Raw genomic sequence first — 21,709 nt, 5'->3', positions numbered from 1 at the left:
AACATTACATCACACTCATGAGTTAACAAAAATAATATCACTGTTTAACAACATAACATCATAATTACGACAGATAATATGTTCACTCATGTTACTATATATAGAGGTGTAGGAATTGTAGGTCTTGGTATTCGTAGGTCTGGATATATCATTACTCAGACTTTTCAGTAGTGAATTTCAAAATCTTCGGTCCTAACTACCCATGAGCCCAAAAACATAGATCTGGATCGACCTGTTGTCAGTATTACCGGAGGTTACCCACGAATCTGAGTACCCATTACCATTCATACTCACATGAATCAAACCATTAACTTTTTAGTCTTTCTAAGAATCTAACAAAACCTTATAACAGTAAACCAACAACTTGTTAGTCTTGCTAAGCTTATAAAGTGACAATGTTTATGTTACTTTTCTTCTTTGATGTTTTAATGTATGACACATTCATACTATTTGTTTTACAAATCTCTAGTAACATTATGTTTGGTTGATAAAAGAAAAGATGAAGAAAAATGATTGGAAAATATAATGATTTTTAATTATTTGTTATGATGGAAAATGAAAACAATGTAGATAGAAAAGAATATATTTACCATTAAAGTTGTCAATGAAATTGTATAAATCAATTTGCTCTCTAGGAATTTAGTAATGCTTATAAATGTTGTTAACATGCAACTTGTTTAAATGTATATTAAATTAACGACGGAAAAATCATCACTAATGTTATTCACACGAGCTTTCCTCTCAGCACTTACTATTTTTTTCTTTCATTCTTTTTATTGAAATGCAATTAAACTATGAAAATAATAATTCTACTCCCCCTTCTTTTATTCCGAATGGAGCGAGTTAAAAAGTGGATTTTTACTTAATAATTAAAAAAAGAAAGAGTTTATAATTATTGGAAGGTTTTGCACTAATTCACCCACTTAGTATTTCTACGCCTACCACATATTTTAACTACAATAAGGATTCAATAATAGATAGAATTCAATATTGTTTTAAAAAACATCACATTTTAATAATATCTATTATTCATGCATATCACTTTTATTTAAGAGTTAATAAATTGTAAAACATAAACTATGAATAATACATTCATAGTAAAAAATTTCTTACATTGTCAGTCTATTTTATCTTACTTATAATATATTACTAATATAATTTATTTATACTATTAAGTATTAACCAATCATACACTGTCTAAAAATATTTTACTTTTATAATCTCATAATAATCAACTTAATTATAAGCAAGATATACATCATATGATATATAATTAATTGTGTGGATAAGAAAACTACATTCAATACATAAAAATAAACTCTTATAAATTATAATAATTGGAGTATATGTACTTTCATATTTTTTGTACAAATATTAAGTTACCTAAAAAATTATTTTTGGGTACATAACTTATCCAAAAACAAACTACCAAATAATAAGTTTCTTTACAAAAACACATTAATTTGAAATGATTACTTATTTGAAGCACATAAATATAGATCATATGTATCTATTCTTGTTTTACGTATTTCTCCATCCAATTAAAAAATATTACTTAAATAATATTTTTATATTATTTTATAAAATTTAATTAGTTAGAGATCATAAAACATGATTATTTTAGGACAAAAGATTATAGTTCTAAACACACGAGCCATATGAAAGAGAGGCTCATGTCCTAAACTCTTCTCTGATATACATGTTCATCCAAGTAATGAGGACATGTCTTTTTAAAATTCACATGCATGATGAATAGGAGAGCCCACAAATCAAACTAAAACCGCGTAAATATTCTCCGCTATTCCTTTAGCTATGTACTCAACCATATATTCACATTCATAATTGAAATATATATTAGTCCACATATAATTAAAGCAAACATTCCTAGTGGAGCACAAACACAAGAAGCTGGCAGACAAACAAACACAAAACCACTCCGTCAAAGTCGCGAACATGATATAAGTTGATAGGGTTAATACCCTAGACAAGGAATTTTAGCGATTTCTAAACCCTAAATATTAATAATAAGAGACTGCAACATTTTCATATTATTAACTAGAACCAAATACAACTTAAATGGTACTAAATGGAAAAAGTTATGGGATATCTAGATTCTAGACCTAAGCCTAATGGACTAAATCACGAATAATTAAAATTGAAATAAAATACTAGTATCATCCATTACGTAATATAACTAAATCATGAATAATTTAAATTGTTTTAACGCTTTAATTTAAATAAAAAACTAATCATGTGAACAATGTCGCAACACATATGTCAATTAATTTTTTTAAAGCAGTCATTAATAATAAGTGTGGGGCTATTAGGTGTGCATGTAGAATAAGCAGTGAACTGATTATTAGTCATGATATATAGACCCGAATAATTGGTCATCTAAATTTATTTAATATAGAGTTGTGATGCGTAAGTTACTCATTATTGTTATTATAAGTTTATAACACTAGGGCACATCATACCAGGGTTGTAATGGCCTATCTTTTTTGTGTGCTTTAATTAGTTAGTTATTAGACATCAAACCCAAAATTCTCAATTGGAATCGAATATATGCTTTCGCTCTTCGTTTTATTTTTCAATTACTTTAAGCTTAACTGTTGGCTATACCAAATTGAGAAAATAAAATAAACATATGGATCAAAATAACAATCTTGCTTTTCTAATTTAATTTAAAGTAGAACCGGAACATAGTAACTGGGTTAACCAGGGTGGTTTAACTCCGTTTTTTTACAGCCTGTTAGCTACTAGAGCAACACAAGACTTTGCTTTCTATTCTCCAACAATCAGGAATCATGTTGTTAGTCAAATGAACACTGAATCTCATAGCCCTGTTCTTAAACATACACCAACATCACAAGCCAAAAGTCATGTTTGCACATTACCTACTCTATACCACTAAGTTGGATTTTGGAGAGGTAAAAATAAAAAGGGAAAACTTGAGAGTCATTATTAGATAATAGATTTATTGTACATTAGCCAAGTTAAAATGTATTCTCCTTTATACTTTGTGTTTTCGGTTTAGTAAAGATTGGTAAGGTAATGCTTATGTGTTAAGCTCTCTAGTGTATCCTATAAATGCACTCTTGCCTCATTCTGTTATAACTAACTTTCATTTTCATCAATATAGCAGTTACACTTTCTTCTTCTTCTCTCTTCTCTCTTCTCTCTTCTCTCTGTTTGATCTAATTCAAAACTTTCTCCTCTTCAATTTCCCAATCTTTTCATAGTCATGAAATACAATTGTGAAATCACTTTCAAACTTTCTATTTCTCTTTTTTCCCCTCCAAAATCTAACTCTCAAACTAATCCTAAGTTTTGTCATTGGATCTTAGATACAGGGGCTACATATCACATAGGACAAAGATCCTTTGTCCCAAGATAATTATGTCCTCATATACCTAGTCAATCAAACTACACAAAATAATATGAAAATATTAATTATATTATTATAAAATTTCTTTTTAATTGGGTGAGAACACCAAATGAGACGGAAATGAGGACATGTGATCCTCATCCTATCTATGATGTATGTTATGTTTTATCTATTTTTCACACACTTACAAAAAGATTCAACCAGTTCTTAGTTTGACAAATGGAAGTCAAGTGTCTACTACCAATAGCAGAAGCCATTATGTTTTCTGATAGAATGTATCTTACTAATAATGTCTTGTCCATTCCATCTTTCCAATACAATCTTATCTCTATTACCAAATTAACTCACACAAGTTCATGTAAACTAATCTTTGAGGATAATGTTTGTCATATGGTAAGCTCCTATCATTGAAGATGATTGATATAGTTGAAGTGAAGGATGGGTTCTGTGCACTGAATGTATCTCCTTTGCCTGCAAAAGTCCTCTAATTGTAGCATGTCTTTTAGCTCTTGTCTTGGTAGTATTAGTTCATTTACACAATATAAGTGTAATCTTTGACATAGTAGGCTAGGGCACCATTCTCATCAAAAACTTCTTGTAATAAAAAAAGTTTTTCCTTTCATTCAATGTAATAAAACTGTTGATGCTTGTCATATTTGCCATTTAGTAAAATGGAATATATTGCCTTACAATGAAAGTTTGTCTAAGTTTCCCCTATGTTTCTCTTTCTCTTTTTTATTTGTATTTCTCTAGAGTGTTAAACTAAGGACCCAAGGGGTCTATATATGATAGACTCGGAGATAAGTGTTTCTAAAGATTTAATAAACACTCTTGTTTATTCTTATTTAGATCAGTTTTAACATAAAATTCAATAATTATCCTAACAACATTAATTAAATCTGATTTTTGTTGTTTATATATTAATTTTTAAGGAATATTTATAACTACTAGATAAAGTCTATTTCAGAGATTATCGTATTGTTTTTTTTTATAAAAAACTAAATTATAGAGATAATTACGAAAACTAAATCCCAACAATCCGCATAAAATTATTATTTTATTGATTTTCGAAATTAACCTAATTATTAATAAAAATGAGTATAAACCGCTAAACATCATTATTAGATGTTTATACTTTATCCAATCAATTTTTTTATATTAAAAATGGAAATAAATATTAACTTTTGTTCTCAATCTTAAAACATCTATAAGCTCCTATTTTTATTTATTTATATTTTTGAAATTAAATAAATATTTATTAATAAAATGATGCAACAAACTCATAAACACTCTTTTATGGTGTTTATGTAGTTAGTTTATTAAAAAATAAAGGGTAAACATCAATTTCTCCTTCCTAGTTTCTAGAACTTTTTTCTAATTATTTATTTCATTTTCGAAATTAAATAAATAAATAAAATATTTATTGGTAAAAAATAATTTTATCTCTTTTTGAATTAGGCAAAAACAGTAGTAACTTCATCCCATTGAAGGAGATATATTGAACATCAAGAACTTTGATGTGACAATTATTTCTTCAATAATGATGATTACAATTATTGAAATTTACTTAGCTCTCACTTAAAAGCCTAAATTAAGTACAAATTAAGAATTTACACACGTGACATATCATTTATGATTCACATGTATTATTTTTGGTTTTAGAGAAAACATGTATATAACAGTCTAAAAGTTTTTGTAATATCATTTCATCATCTATAATTCATTTTTAATTATCATTAACTTTCATAAGTAAAAATAATACAAATGAATAATGGATAATACATTAATTGTGTATAATTATTTATACAATTAGTATAAATATTACACTCTTATTTTTATTAAGAGTAAACAATAATTGAGAAAAATATATTCACTGATAATGTAAGAGAGTTTTACAACATCATTATTTCATCCGTCATTAATATTAAATTATCATTGCTTTTAAATATGACTAGAGAGAAAAAGATGTATGCACTCACAATTATGAATTTTTTACACTATCATTATATTATCTACCATTACAATTTGAACATTATTACTTCTACTTCTAAATATAAGTAATACAAATGTATAATGAATAATACAATAAAAATATATAAATATTTATACTAACAATCGATAAATATTACACTCATATAAAAATTTAAATAAATATTAGATAAAATATATAAATTGTACATGAATCTTTACACTTAGTACAAACATATTATACTCAAACAACAAGTAACTCCAAAAATAGAAGAAAATACAAAAACTATCACATGTAATTTCATAAATATTAAACTTATAAAGAAATTGTTTAAAAATATTAAAACATTATGAAGCATAATAATTCCATGCTTTGATCACGTGAGACTAACTCCTCCAAAACCGTGATTAATAAACTCTCATAACAATCACTCTACTACCAAAACTAACATGAATCTGTTAATCGAAATCATATCTCAATTTAATTTAAGTTTGTATTAAGATTGTTTAACCAAAAGTCCAGAACACTGTTGCTGGTCCCACAAGTGTTTCTTTTTATTATTTTTATCCACCGTCTGTGTATCTATCAAGTCAAGTTTGTCCTGCCAGCCAGGTCGGCGCAGCACAACACGTAAAGGCAGAGAGAGAAAATTAAAAGTACCTGAATTAATAATTTAAACTTTAACTAAGCTATAAACAATGATGGGATATTCCATTATATAATCATAATTAGTTGTAGTGCATAAAGAAAAAAAATTCATGTAATAATAACACAACCCATTAACAACAATAATCAATTATTCCCATTCTTGTTAAAAGCGATTCTGAACCGAGATCTTTAACTACACCTTCACTTGTCACTTGTTACTTGCACAATCGTGTTTTTTCATTTCAGGTACTCATCGATCTATCACATTCTTAATTTTCAGTATCAGTTACTTTTTCTTTCTATTTTCATTTTTTTCATGGATGCGAATTTCTGGTAAATTTTTTATTACTAATAATAATTAGTTCTCTTTTTAGACTGATTTATGACTCCTGGCTTGGATTTCAGTAGCAGTTGCTAGAAACTGATTCGATCCACTTTCGTTTAGCTTCACTCGTTTCAGATTTGATAGCTGAAGCGTTAATTAGTTTTTTGATGTGGATACACTGATTTTATCACTTGCTATAGTTCAAGGATTATGAGGTTATGCAACTATATTAGGAACTAACTTTGTTATTATCTTTTTCGTGTCGAAGTTTAGTTGAGTTGGGTTTCGAGGGTTAAGATAGGCCTCGTAGCTCGATAAACACTTATGTAGGTAGTTATAGATTACTCGCGAATGAGGTACTTACTGACATTGGTGGTAGGGATTCAAAGTTCAAGCTCACACTCATGTGGAATATGAGTCGGATCATTATGAACTGGACCAACATATGCTGGCAATTAGTTAATTTTTTAACAAATTATAACATATCGAAGGTAGCCTTTGACAGACGATCTGTGGAATGAAAATTTTCGATCTTCTGTCGTGTTTTGCTGTGCTTATAATGTACACCCAACATAAAACAGAACTCACGTGTTACTAAATTTATAGGAGTTTTTGTGAATGGATGAGTGGTAGCACCATCCCTGTTCAAGTTATTGTATATTCGTATCATACAGATGCAATGATGCCTAAATTACTTGGTCAAAATCAAGCTATGTTGAGTCAACAGTAGTGCTCAATTAGTTAATTTGTTTATTTTTTTAATCATTGAAAATTGCAGTACTTACTAGATACATTTTCTTTCTAGCATTGAACATCTACATGGAAGTGATAATGTTTGTTTGTTAAATTTATTTGGACTCCATATTCAAGCTTAAAAGGGAAATGTTATTAGTATGATTTAATCGGCTTATGAATTATATCAGGGGAAAGAAGCATGAGTTGTTTCAGCTGTTGCGAAGATGATGACTACCACAAGGCTGCTGAAAGTGGAGGACCATTAGTCGTGAAAAATGCAGCAGGTAATTTGACTCATTTTAGTTAGAGGATTTTTTGAACTCTAAGCATTCATGCACTATCTTTGAGTGGTATTTCCTTCTCAGTTGGATTTAATCAATAGTATACAACTTATGCTGTATTATTATACTTCGTTGTGCTAAACCTGAAATTGAGTCTGATGAAATTTTAGTTATAAATTCTTGTGCAGGAAATGATGGAAATTATCATGCTTCTGAAAGTGCAAAGCAAGGTGCTCAGACTGTTAAAGTCCAGCCCATTGAAGTTCCTTCTATACCAGTTGATGAACTAAAAGAGGTTACAGATAACTTTGGGCAAGATTCTCTGATTGGAGAGGGATCCTATGGAAGAGTATATTATGGCATTCTTAAAAGTGAGCAGGCCGCAGCAATCAAGAAGTTAGATTCCAGTAAACAGCCTGACCAGGAATTTCTAGCACAGGTTTGTATGATAACTGTGGTTTACTACATTTTTTCAGCTTGTTGAACTTGTTCAGATCCCTTAAACTAAGTGATTTCTTATCTTCCTTTAAGGTTTCAATGGTATCAAGGCTAAAACATGACAATTTTGTTCAGTTGCTGGGTTACTGTATTGATGGAAACTCCCGTGTTCTTGCTTATGAGTTTGCATCTAATGGTTCACTTCATGATATTTTACACGGTATACGATTTTTCCCTTTGTTTTATTGAATTAGAAAACTACAACACTACTTGAATATTATGGATCTTAGCATTATTTTGCTCTCCTTTCTCCTGCCCTGAGAGATATATTAGTATACTCTGTATTTTTATTATACATTAATCCTTTCATCATTGCCATTTTACATGCAGGCAGAAAAGGTGTTAAAGGAGCACAGCCTGGTCCTGTTTTGACATGGGCACAGAGAGTAAAAATTGCTGTAGGGGCTGCCAGAGGGCTTGAATATTTACATGAGAAGGCTGATCCCCACATTATCCACCGGGATATCAAGTCAAGCAATGTACTAATCTTTGATGATGATGTTGCTAAAATTGCAGACTTTGATTTGTCAAATCAGGCTCCTGACATGGCTGCTCGTCTTCATTCCACTCGTGTCCTTGGAACCTTTGGTTATCATGCACCAGAGTAAGATATGGATATCAAATTTTTAAGTTACACATAAGATCACATGCTTTATTTTATCCGTATTGGATATCATTCACCCCTTGAATTAGTGTATAAATGCTGAAGAATTATTGGAATAGCCATATAAAATTTCCTTTCTGCCATAGTTGACTAGACATGCATCACCAATTCCCATACTTTTAGTTTGTGTTTCTTTATCTAATTTAAATCAGTGTCAATTTGTAGAAATATATTTGTTGTCCTATATTTAGTGTCACAGCCTCAACCTGTCTAACCTTGTGGATGCAGATATGCAATGACTGGACAGTTGAATGCTAAGAGTGACGTATACAGTTTTGGTGTTGTTCTTCTGGAACTTTTGACCGGAAGGAAACCCGTTGATCATACACTACCACGTGGACAACAGAGTCTGGTTACTTGGGTACTAATTTAAGCTATATTTTTTCATCCCCTCTCCCAAAATATAAAACTGAATCCACACTTCTATTGAGATCTGCTGTCCTTCTGTCATGAAATTTAGAATGTAGTGTAAGCTAGCTGATCACAGCAATGAATAATTTGATATGTTTTTCAGGCTACACCAAGACTCAGTGAAGATAAAGTCAGGCAGTGTGTTGATACAAGACTAGGAGGGGAATACCCACCCAAAGCTGTTGCTAAGGTGTGTTGTTTTTTCAGTATATTATTCGTGTTTTTATTTTATAATGCCATATTACTTGATAAGGTGTTGTGTAGTGTGGACTGCTTGTGGAAGTGTTTTGTAGGTTATATTTATTTTAAATATATGCTTGAGTTAGAGAAGTACGCAAATGCAGAAATCTAGAGAAAGCTAGAATTCTTATATTTTGTTTTTGTAGATGTTTTTTAAGAGACCAAAGTTTGATCGTAAAACTTTTGTATCATCTCCATTAGGGGGAAGACAATGCCTTTCTCTCTATAGTTTATATTCTCAGTTCTAGTATGAAATTAGAGTGCCATTACCGGTATGAATTGCATTAGAGGAAAATATACAAATACATTACCGTAGATATAATATTTACATTTCTATTGGGACCTTTATAGGAAACACTACTGCCCTTCAAGATAAACTATGTACATGATTAAGTACAATCTTGATGAATAACAGCATGATGCTTGGTTATTTACAGATGGCTGCTGTTGCTGCACTGTGTGTGCAATATGAAGCAGATTTCAGACCAAACATGAGCATTGTAGTCAAAGCTCTTCAACCTTTGTTGACTGCACGACCTGGACCAGCTGGTGAAACACCAAATTAACCCCTCTCTGCATTTCTTTTTCTCCCTGTATCTATCTCTCTATGTCTGTGAGTAGTATGTGTACAAGTTTACATTAAAAAATATGAGAGACTGCTTCAGAAGCTGGTGGTAAATTTGCTTGAACATGGCTTTATGGCCCATTGTTTACTCTACATTCATTTTGTTCATAATCAATGATGTTCTTTTAGGTTTCTTTGCTACTTCTATTCTTTTAAATGTTTATTTTATTTTCTCAATTTTCTTTCATTTCTACCTCTCTTGCTGTTGGGACTATTACCATCTTTACGTGCAAGTGTTCGGAAAAACTGCAAAACTAAAAATGAGTATACTCAGCAAAGAACATGTCACTGGACTATTTCTTTATTGGAAACAGTTATAATGACAAAGGCTTGTTCTTGCTAGATTAATTTCTTTTTTATTGTTAAATTTTTTGTAATCTAGATGAGAGTGGTATACTTGTATATTTATTAATTATTTCAATTCGTTTGTGATTTGTTTTTCTTGTGAGTATCAAAGTCTAACATCAAATTTAGAATGAGTCAGGAAATATTTATAATAACTTAGCAATCTATTAGTTAACTTTTAGGTTGAATCACACCAAGTTATTGCGACATTTCTAACCATGCAACTTGAGGGTGAGATAAAGGATCGTGATAGATGGATTATCACCCACTGGACTTGGAGGCGATCATCATCATATTCATCCCTTGCTTATTCAGGGTCTATTCATTTCATAACTAAAAAGATATCATCTAAACTTATCCTCAACTAATTTGTGTTGACGTATGTAATTTGACATATAAAATATTTTATATGCTGATATTTTGTTAATCATTATATGATGAAAAATTAGAAAATTAATATAAATAATATACATATTGTGTTAGTTAATCATTTGCATAAGATTGTCGTAAACAATTAGAAATAACAATTGAAAAAATATGGAATTATATCATAGATTGTTGCAATAAAATGCATATTTGTTTTTGTCGGCAATGTCATTAGTCTGTGCAAATATACGTATATAAAAAGAAGTTATTAGTGACCTTAATTTATCCCTTATCAACCTTATATATCAGATCTAATTTCTAAACCTAAATTTGATAAACCGTCTTAATTAATTAATGCTATTGGTAACAAGCCATTTAAGCCCACCACGAAATCTCGCGGTTTTGCAAGAATAAAGGAGGACTTTTGAAAGAATATCTATGTACTTAAAAATGGTCAATTCTAGCTAACCATGTCTACCACCCACTTAACACAAAATTATAAATAAAGACAAAGCAAACCCAAAAAGAGTTCTTTCAGAAAATGGAGAAAAAAACAATTGGCTCTGCAATTTCTCTTATTCTAGTGGTGGGTGTTACCATAGGCATTGTTGTTCTTAACGACGACAAAAAAGGTGTCACAAACGAAGAATTGAACACACATAGTAAAACCGTGGATGCATTATGTCAAAATACCGACGATAACAAACTTTGCCACGAAACTCTCTACCCAGTAGAAGCCAAAGCACCAAGTGATTACGTAAAAACCGTGATGAAACATTCCATGAACAGTTTGATCAAAGCCTTCAACATGAGTGATAAGTTGAATGTAGAGAACAATAACAACAGCGTTGGCATAAAGATGGCACTTGAGGATTGCAAGGACTTGTTAGAGTTCGCCATTGATGAATTGAAAGCTTCAAATATTGTATTTAGTGACAAGAACAAAAATGATGTTGCTGCTGAACTCAAAAACTGGTTAGGTGCTGTCATTGCCTACGCACAATCGTGCCTTGATGGCTTTAACACTGATGGTGAAAAGAAGGTACAATCACAGTTGCAAACAGGTAGTAAGGGATACGTAAATTCATATTCCTTCTCAATGTATCTTGTAAAGTTAGTAATAACATGCCATTTTAAAAAAAATATATTTTGAAAGCTTAATATAATTATGTTGAATTTTAAAATAAGGTTAATTAATTAAGAACAACACATATAAAATACTATAAAAAAAACGTGTAGGGTATATTTTTTGGGTCCATACTAATCATTGTATTGAGTAGTAATCTAAAAAAATTCAACATTTTTATAAGGGCATTGAATACTTTTTTTATGCTTAGACTCTTACTCTCTTATTCTCTCAATAGGGTTATGAATTTAGGTGGTTTGTTGGATATTATGAAGGTTATGTTATTGTGATAGATATCTATTTGTGTTAAATAATCATATAGTTTGTTATTGTTGTATGAGTCCAAAATGTTTTTCCTAAAATTTGATAGGACTCTCATGGTGTATAAGGGTTAGAATCCCATTATACTCTCTATTAATTTAATATTGTCGGCTTATAAAAAATCACGATTTACTTTTTTTTATTCTTCTTCATTCCAATAATTATATGTAATAAGATTAATAATTGAATAACATATTGCTCTATTTTAAAATCAATTAATAAAAAGAGAAATAGTCCAACATATATTTAAATTATGTTTAAGAGAGTGAGACAAAAGATGTGAAACTTAATTCACAGTACTCTCCATAGAAGTTTGCCCAACCAGGAGAATAATTATCTTTTACCCATGATTTTTTTGGCTCATGACAATCGAAAAGAAGTTGGACTTTGTCTCTCATATATGTAAGGTTCCATCACAAAACCAACATACTAAAGAGAATGAGGCAGTATAAAATTTAATTCCAAATAAAGGTAAATTTCAGAATTTAATTTCTTGAATGAATCCTTCCCACAGGTAGCTTGGACAATGTGGAAAAGCTTACTGCATTGGCACTTGATGTTGTGACTGGAATCTCAGAAATGTTAGCTTCACTTAACCTGACTTTGAATGTGAAACCTACCTCTCGCCGTCTCCTTAATGATTTGGACAAAGATGGTTATCCAATTTGGGTGTCCATTAAAGATCGCAAGCTCTTGGCTAATAGAGATTTAGTGGTAAAACCCAATGCAGTTGTTGCCAAAGATGGGAGTGGCCAATTTAAGAATGTTCTTGATGCTATTAATGCATACCCAAAAAAACATAAAGGGAGATACATTATTTATGTTAAGGCTGGAACATATGATGAGTATATCATTGTTGACAAGAAGAAAACCAATATTCTCTTGTATGGTGATGGCCCTACAAAGACCATTATCACTGGTAGCAAGAATTTTAAGGATGGTGTGAAGACACTCAGGACTGCGACATTCTGTAAGTCAAACTTTCTCACATTTATTTTGCACCTTTTAATAATATAGTAACAAAAATATTTATAACATGAGAAATTTTAAGACCTTAATGAGTATGGTTTAACCTTTCTTGGCTCTAACTCTATCATATAATAAACATGTTAAATATATAATAATTAAAAATGTAATAATAATGATGATTGACAAAGTTAATGTGTCACAATTAATGAGGTAGGGCAAATTATACATAAAAGTAGTTGTTTAAACAAATGTCAGATTCAATTGTGTAGCGACTCAAGCTGAAAATTTCATTGCCAAATCAATCGCATTCGAGAACACTGCTGGTCCTGAAGGTCACCAAGCAGTGGCACTTCGCGTGCAAGGTGATCGTTCAACGTTCTTCGATTGCGCCATGCATGGTTACCAAGACACACTATATGCCCATGCACACCGCCAATTCTACCGCAACTGTGAAATCTCAGGAACAGTGGATTTCATATTTGGCTACTCCACCACATTGATCCAAAACTCCAAGATCATAGTTAGAAAGCCAGGTCCAAACCAACAAAACATAGTGGTAGCTGATGGCACAGTACAAAAGAACATGCCAACAGGAGTAGTCCTTCAGAATTGTGAAATAGTCCCAGAGAAGAGTCTTATCCCTGATAGGTTGAATGTGAAGTCCTATTTGGCAAGGCCATGGAAGGCTTACTCTAGAGCAATTTTTATTGAAAATACAATTGGTGATTTTATTCAACCAGATGGGTTTCTTCCATGGCAAGGGAACCAATTCCTTAATACTTGTTACTTTGCGGAGTATGGTAATAATGGTGTTGGTGCTAATGCTAAAAATAGAGTCAAGTGGGGTCGTGGGGTCCTTCAAAAAAATGTTGCTGCTCAATACACTGCTGAACAATGGTTACAAGCTGATACATGGTTGCCTACAACTGGCATACCTTACCAAACTGGTTTTACCAGAGCTTGAAAGGCATCATGTATATACATATATTATTAGATAGTTGTTACACTCATGGTTATAAGAGAGGGAGAGAATGTGGAATAGTTAGAATTGTCACACTAATGGGAGAACTTTAGTCCCAAGAAATAGTGTTTTGCCTTTTAATCTTAGGGAAAACATAGAAAAATAAACTAACAACATTCCTTATTTGTATGTATAGAGAAGTTTGTCATACTCGAATCTTGTAAATGGTTGATGTAGTTTCATAGAATTAGAAAGTTTAGTATAGTCATTCCTTGACTAATCTTGTAGTTTGGTTTTAACGTTTAGGTTTTTTAACTATAGAATTATGTAAAAGAGAGTCATAGTATAGTATGAGCAAAATAATACAAGAGGTGATGGTGTTATGACAAATTCCAACATTACAAGAAGAGGATAAAAAAACTAAGTGAGTTACTTTTATTTTTATAAATCTAGTACATGTAGTTAGTTTGAGTGTTTCAGTTGTGAAAAATGTAAACACAACTATTAAATCATGATTGCTCTTATGTTCAAGTCATGTTTGAGCCATTGAAGCCTAATGAATACCCTTAACAATTTGGACCAAGTTCATGAGATGTACTTGTAGTTTTTGGGCATGTAAAATTTATTCATTAGCTCAAAATGCTTGTTTCGCCAAATTAAAGGGTTTTCTAATGGGCAAGACGGGTTGTTCGGGAACATGAAAGAAATCTTTCCCAAAAGGTCCACTAACAAGGAGGCTCAATTCTAAGTCCAACATAAGGCCATTGAATGAGATTCATTGTATTTTTGTGTCTCCTACTCACTACTCACTACTATAGCTTCAAAGACAAGTCGTCGTCTTCTTCTTACACTTAACATTGTAAAGATTGTTCTTTTAATTTGTTTGGTTATGTGTAGTTTTTATTTTATTATTGTATAGTGGGTGGTCCACAAATCCGTCCTAATTATATTTAGGGCGAGAAGAGCATGATATTTCATATATTTTTAGGATGTATTTTAATTTTTTAAAATTAAATAAACTTACAATGATAATTGAGAAACATATATTATTACATTATTTGGGAATATAAATTCATGAAAATATTAATTTTCAATACAAACATATTATTTTTTAATACATATTTTGTCATTCACATCAATGATTGAGGTTGATAGGTATTGACTTCTTATGCTTACTATATATCTTTTTAATTGCATAATAATAAAATATAAATTGTAAAATATAGGTGTTATATTTAAATAACATATTTATTAAATATTATAGGATTTTCAAAGGTCATTTCTAGTCAATAAGCTTTGTAGTTATTATGCAAAAAAGGTAGGGGAAAAAACATTGTCAAAATTATATGATTTAAACATAGTTATAAATATCTTATGGTATGATTCAATTAGTGAATTGATTTTCATTCTAGTTTGATACGATACTTATATCAAACCTATCATTAAATAGATGAAAATTGAAAAAATACACATCAAATCATACGAGTAAAAATCAATTTGTACGTGAAAATATTTTACATTTTAAAAAATAACACAGTTTTTGTAACATAATCAATTATTGAATAATTGAGTTATATGTTTCAGTTAATAATATTTAGATTATAGACTAGTCGAACCATGATGACACTAATAATATTACTCTAATGTGATATGATAAGCATTAGGTTATTAATAACTCTCATTTCACACCCATAATTCTTTTTGAAAAAGTAGCGAAGTAATAAATATTCACCATTAGACAGTTAAAGCTTCAAAGTAGCATTGCTACGACCAAAATATTACTAATAAGACTGAGTTTTATTATTTTTACATCAAGTTTTAAACATAATATTTAACTTGGTGCACATTTGATTTTCTAGAATACCCAACCTAATTTTCTCTATTATTTTATCACTAATTGCTTGTGGTACATCTTAAACTTTACTCGCTTACCAAATCAGAAAATGACCCCATTATGATTGGTGAGACATTAAATCCCATTCAATCTTACATATAAATATAGCATCCATAGTTCAATCTGAACCACCAAGTTCCCTCACCATCATGGTTAAAATATTGAAGAGCAAATTAAACAAAATCATGGATAATTAATTTGTGGATTCTGCCCAATCTCCCTTCAACATTCCAAATTTCAATTATTATGTACACAAATTTCATGAATGTAAATTTTCACACTAAGAAAGATTTGACACCACATGACATCAATCACTAAAATTTGACCCAAAAAAAACAATTAGCTACTAATCTTGGAAGAAATGCTCAATGAGATACTTTGTTTTGTTTATTTTCCGTTATCATTTTTTTCGGCCTAAAAGAAATCAATGCGTCAATATCTTAAGTTGAGTTTCATCAAATCTTATTTTTAGCCCTTCTAATAACATCGAAGATATGGTGATTTTTTACTAAGAAATCTTATAATATGATTTTGTAGGTGTTGGACTAGACTGCGACTAGGGAACCTCCAACCACCGGGTATTTCTATTGTTAGATGGGTATGAGAAGAGAGTCACAAGTAAGACACCACGCCTTGAACTAAAACCTTAAAACATTAGTTTCAGGCATTTCTTTCTTATAAACTCTTTCACTTCTCTGTGCATATCTAATGTGAGACTTCACACTTGAATAAACCCAATAACAACAGTAGGTAACATTGTAGACATATGACTCTCAAAGGATCATTTGGGTGTCAGACTCTAGTCAAGATTATAAGCTCAATTTTCTCAAAGAGTGTTGAGATGTTCAAGAACTGTGTGATCCTTTTAAATTAGGTTTTAGTTCATCAATAGACATATCGATTATAGTTAGAAAAATTCATATGTTTTATTTATTCTAAAAATTTCAGAATCAAATATGTATATAATTGAGATATGTAACAACTAAGTAAAGAATTGTAGATCAACAAATATAAAAAAAACGAGGAAAGAAGGATAAATAAAAAAGGAAAGAAACTTAGCCAGGGAAGAGGCAGTGCATAACTGAAGCTACAACATATTTGTTTTCATTCTCTGATCTCTGTTGATAGCCTCATCCATGCTCTACCTGTTCCCTAGCTTTGTCATATTTCTAACCATTAATCTCATTTCCATCCTCTCCCCATTTTGGATTACCTTTCCCACATTCAATTGTTTTCATCACAAAGTAGGGATTTTTAGATTATGCACAAAATGCATTCTCGAGTGGAGTTACGATGCAAGCAGGTTCTATATATAATTGCATAAGCTTCTAGTACATATTTGTACTATTATATTTCAAATGTACTGCTTTTCCACGTGGGTCCCACATGATAGTTATAGACTATGACCAAAACAAGAATATATACAACAACAAAATGGTAGATATGAAGTGTAGTACTATCTTCTAGCTAAAAGTACTAGTGCAGTACCATGGTACTGTGAATTTCTTTTGTTTGGTAGTATTACATCTAAAATTATAATAAATCAAGTGATCATATTTATCTACTTTTAATTTTAATCTCTATATGTATTTCAAAAGATCAGAAAAATATTTTAGTGGTCAAAATGTAATTTTTGAATTTCTTAATTGTATCGTACATTGAAGGTAATATGTAATTAAGAATTTCACTAACTTTTATGTTACTTTAGTTGTGCAATATTGAGTAATGATATATCTCTAATCTATTAACTATATAATAAAAAAAGGTCATTATCATGTCATGATGGACACATGTCATCTTCTCATTTAATTTTTTCCCTCCAAAAGAGTTTCATGTTCATATAGTGAACTCTCACACACTATATTCATCTTCTACTATTTGTGTATGAATTGAAAGGGCTGACGAAAAGACTAAACTAGATATCCTATATTTATAACAACTATCTAAAGAAGAGGCTATTTTCATCAAATAAAACTTGAATTTCGAAAGCCATTTCATTTCCTTATGTCATGCAACAATATGTCAATAATATGTCTGTTAGAATTAATAAAAAAACAGAAAATATGATATGAAATATAAGGAATATAATAATAATTAAAAAATCAAATTCAAAATTGAAGTTTGTTGTAACTTTTAAATATTTTTTAATAAAAAAGACTCATATAGTATCACGATTTGATTTCTCTATTTTCATTATAAAAAATCAAATTTAAAATTGAAAACATCATTATTTTCTACATCTTTTAAAAATATTTATTTCAAAATAAAAAATCACATAGTAGCATGTTTCGATTTCCTATTTTGATTAGAAAATTCAAATTTGAAAATTTTCATTTATTTTCATTATGTGTTTTAATAGGCAAATACATAGGTAACACATGTGTTCTTAACAATCTAAATATATATGTAACATGTGTGTTTAACTATGCAAATGCATAAGTAACATGTGTTCTTATCAATGCGAATATACATGTAAGATGTCTCTTTTTTAACCCTGGGAATTCATGGGTCACATGTGTGTTATTAACAATACGAATGCACGAGTAACACATGTGTTTTTAACCATGCGAATACACGAGTAACATAAGTGTTTTTAACCCTATGAATGTACATATAATATATGTTTTCTTAATCATTAGATAAAAAAAATACTCTGTGAAAATGTACGGGACACTTGCTAGTTTTTTATTAACAAACAATTTTTTATTCACGAGCACTTGTAAATACACATTTTTATTCAACAAATTTAATATTTTAAATTATCAATTCATAAGATCTAACTGTATGAATATTTACTGTAACAATTTTTTATTCACGAGCACTTGTAATATATTTATTATTATTAAAATATATAAGAGTAATATATATAATTTTAGAAATATAATAAGATCTAACTGTATGAATATTTACTAAAAGTAAAATAGGACAAAAATAAGTTACACAATCAAAATATTATTTCCTTTTGTTATTAGTATAGATAACTTATGTAAACATCATATAATAATGGTATTATATATTATTTTAACTCGTGCCAATATTTTAACTCGACCTTTTGCCAGTTTTGTTATTAATAATAATAAAAAAGTTATTTTAACTTTTATGATTTGTAATTTTAAATCAATATGACTAGTAAAGTTTGTAAGAATAAAATTTTCAAATTATATCAAAAGAAATCATTAAACAAATATCTGTTTAAGCTATTTTCTCAAACATATTGTTCCCTTTACCCTCTTTGTCAACTTTCACAATATATTTGACTATTATTTTTAAAATATCAAAATCTAAAAACTTGATGGATGACATGTTGGCCGGAGTGGAAGAGGCTATATTCTCATTAGAATGAGAATATATATTGGGAGGGTAAATGAGTTTTATATATTGTTGTTGTATTATTTACTATCCATATTTATTTATTATTTATTTATTTTTTTAAATAATCCAAATGTATAGATCTTTACACTAATAGTACATAAAAATTACATCCATTAGAATTTGTTTAGGCCTTGTTTGAGAGACTTATTTTGAAGGGGAAGGGAAAGAATTGAATGGCTTAAGAGGACATTCTTTCTTTGTTTCCGAGTTTAGTCAGAGAAAGAGAGAGTTTTGGATTTAAAACCCTTCTTAAATCTCATTATACTATTTTTTGATGTTCCCCATATTAGGGTTTTTCGGGAGAAAAATAAGATCAAATACCTAATTACCTTGACTAATATTTTCTAATTACATTTATGCCCTTTTATTGTACATTATATAATATATAACATATTGTTGATTTTTAAATGAAGAGTAAAATAATATTTTTGTATTACATTAATTTCTCTATCTGTCTCCTATTTAAATTTCACACTCGCAAACAATGGATAAATTTACTTGGATTAGTCTTCCCTTTCTCCTTTCCTTCCTCTCCCTCCTTACCATCACATCTCTCTCCTTCCAAACAAGGAAGTGTTGGAGTTGGAAATCAAAGACTTAGTTGTTTCCTTGCTTCTACTTTTGTTGCAGAACAAAAAAGAAAGTAAGAAAAAAATAGAGAAGAGAATTGTGTATAGAGATGAGATGAAGTTGAGTGTTTGTGTGAGAGTTATTGGAAGAATGAATTAGAATAGTGAATGAGTGAATCTTGCATCAATAGAATGAAAAATCTGAATCATTCTATTTTGGTATATGCATTAACTACTATTTGAATTACAACATACTATTTATAGAAGGATTACAACTAACTTCCAATTAGCAATGAGTTACATTTTAACACACCCCCTTAATTCATGCTATCTATACTAATAACACCTAATTGAATCCTCTGCCTTTCAAAATCACTCATCTTCAAAGGCTTTGTAAGTATATCAGCTAGTTGCTCATTTGATTTGCAAAACACTAAACTCAAGTTGTTCTTCTCCACTTGATCTCTTATGAAATGGTACTTGGTCTCTATATGTTTGCTCATACCATGAGCCACTGGATTCTTTGCCAAGTTTATTGCTGATTTGTTGTCAACAAATATCCCCATTGGCTCATCATTCTGCATTCCCAATTCCATGAGTAGTGCCTTCAACCACAAATTTTTTTGTCCACCAAAACATGTTGATATATACTCGGCTTCACAGGAAGAAAGAGCAACCACTTTCTGTTTCTTTGAGTACCAACTTATTGGTGCTTCACCAAGCTTGAATAAGTAGCCACTTGTGCTTTTCCTATCATCCTTATCACCACACCAATCAGCATCAGTGTATCCATGAATGATGTTCATCTTTCTGCTCTACTTTGTGTTTTTGAATGCTAGAAACAATATGCCAAAATTCATGCTACCTTTGAGATACCTTAGTATCCTCTTCACCGCTACTAGATGAGAATGCTTAGGATTCTCCATATACCTGCTTACTAACCCCACTGCATAGGCTAGATCAGGTCTTGTGTTGCAAACATATCTTAGAGACCCTATCATTTGTCTGAAAAGAGTTGAGTCCACTGCACCATTTTCTGAATTCTCAGTGTTTAAGTTGCATAGAAAATGACTAGTTTCAATTGGTGTTGAGACTGAATTACACTCTGCCATGTTGAATCTTACAAGTATATCAGAGATATACTTCTTTTGGTGCATCAAGATCCCTGCTTCTATTCTGAGAAATTCCATTCCTATGAAGTATGAAAGGCTTCCTAGATCAGTCATCTCAAACTCATGTTTCAACTTCTTTTTAAACCATTCAATCTGATCATTGTTGTTACCTGTGATGAGCAAGTCATCCACATATAAGCATATCACTATAGAGGCTTCAGTAGTGACTTCTTTAGTGTAGATACCATGCTCATTGATGCATCTCAGAAATCCAAGTTTTAGCAAGAATCCATCTATCATTTTGTGCAATCTATAGACTTTGTGTTCTTGATCTGGAACTATGAAACCAGGAGGTTGTACCACATATACTTCCTTGTCTATTGGACCATTTAAGAAGGCAGATTTCACATCCATTTGGCAAATTAACCACCCTCTTGAACTTGCAATAGCTATGACAAGCCTTATGGTTTCTATTCTGGCCACTGGTGCAAAGACTTCTTCAAAATCCAAGCCTTGTTTCTGCAAGAACCCTTTAGCAACAAGTCTTGCCTTGTGCTTAGAAACAGTTCCGTCAGGCTTCAGTTTCACTTTGTACACCCATTTTACTAGGATAGGCTTCTTGTTCTTTGGCAATGATGTAAGCTCCCATGTGTCATTATTTTCTATGGAATGAATTTCTTCCTTCATTGCTTCAATCCAACATTGTTGTTTCATTGCTTGATCAAATGAGACAGGTTCCACCTCAGCTAACAGTGCCATGTGCACAAAATCTCCTTCATGATTGATTTCAGAATCATTAAAGACTTCATAGTCTCTGAACCTTGTTGGCAGATTTCTTGATCTCTGAGGTCTATCAACTACATTAGGTTGCTCCTAATTGTTTGTTTGAG

At 30.5% G+C, this 21,709-nt stretch overlaps 2 protein-coding genes across 3 annotated transcripts; both read left to right on the top strand.

Moving 5' to 3' along the window:
* Positions 6,088-9,918, top strand: LOC109354877 (pto-interacting protein 1-like). 2 transcript variants are annotated; one of them, XM_019597668.1, is made up of 8 exons: positions 6,088-6,251; positions 7,254-7,349; positions 7,517-7,785; positions 7,878-8,004; positions 8,175-8,448; positions 8,737-8,869; positions 9,023-9,109; positions 9,597-9,918. In XM_019597668.1, exons 2-8 carry the CDS (start codon positions 7,265-7,267, stop codon positions 9,723-9,725), a joined length of 1,104 nt encoding a protein of 367 aa, XP_019453213.1. In that variant the 5' UTR covers positions 6,088-6,251; positions 7,254-7,264; the 3' UTR covers positions 9,726-9,918. The 2 variants fall into 2 exon arrangements, with proteins under 2 accessions (XP_019453213.1, XP_019453214.1); XM_019597669.1 differs by having other exon boundaries at positions 6,090-6,251; positions 7,535-7,785.
* Positions 10,871-14,197, top strand: LOC109354152 (pectinesterase-like). The gene is made up of 3 exons (XM_019596503.1): positions 10,871-11,559; positions 12,457-12,912; positions 13,181-14,197. The coding sequence occupies exons 1-3, from the start codon at positions 11,037-11,039 to the stop codon at positions 13,873-13,875; spliced, it is 1,674 nt and encodes a 557-aa protein (XP_019452048.1). The 5' UTR covers positions 10,871-11,036; the 3' UTR covers positions 13,876-14,197.

The sequence above is a fragment of the Lupinus angustifolius genome, chromosome LG08 (genome assembly GCF_001865875.1).
Source record: "Lupinus angustifolius cultivar Tanjil chromosome LG08, LupAngTanjil_v1.0, whole genome shotgun sequence".
NCBI lineage: Eukaryota > Viridiplantae > Streptophyta > Magnoliopsida > Fabales > Fabaceae > Lupinus > Lupinus angustifolius.
This window is presented reverse-complemented; position numbering and strand designations above follow the sequence as displayed.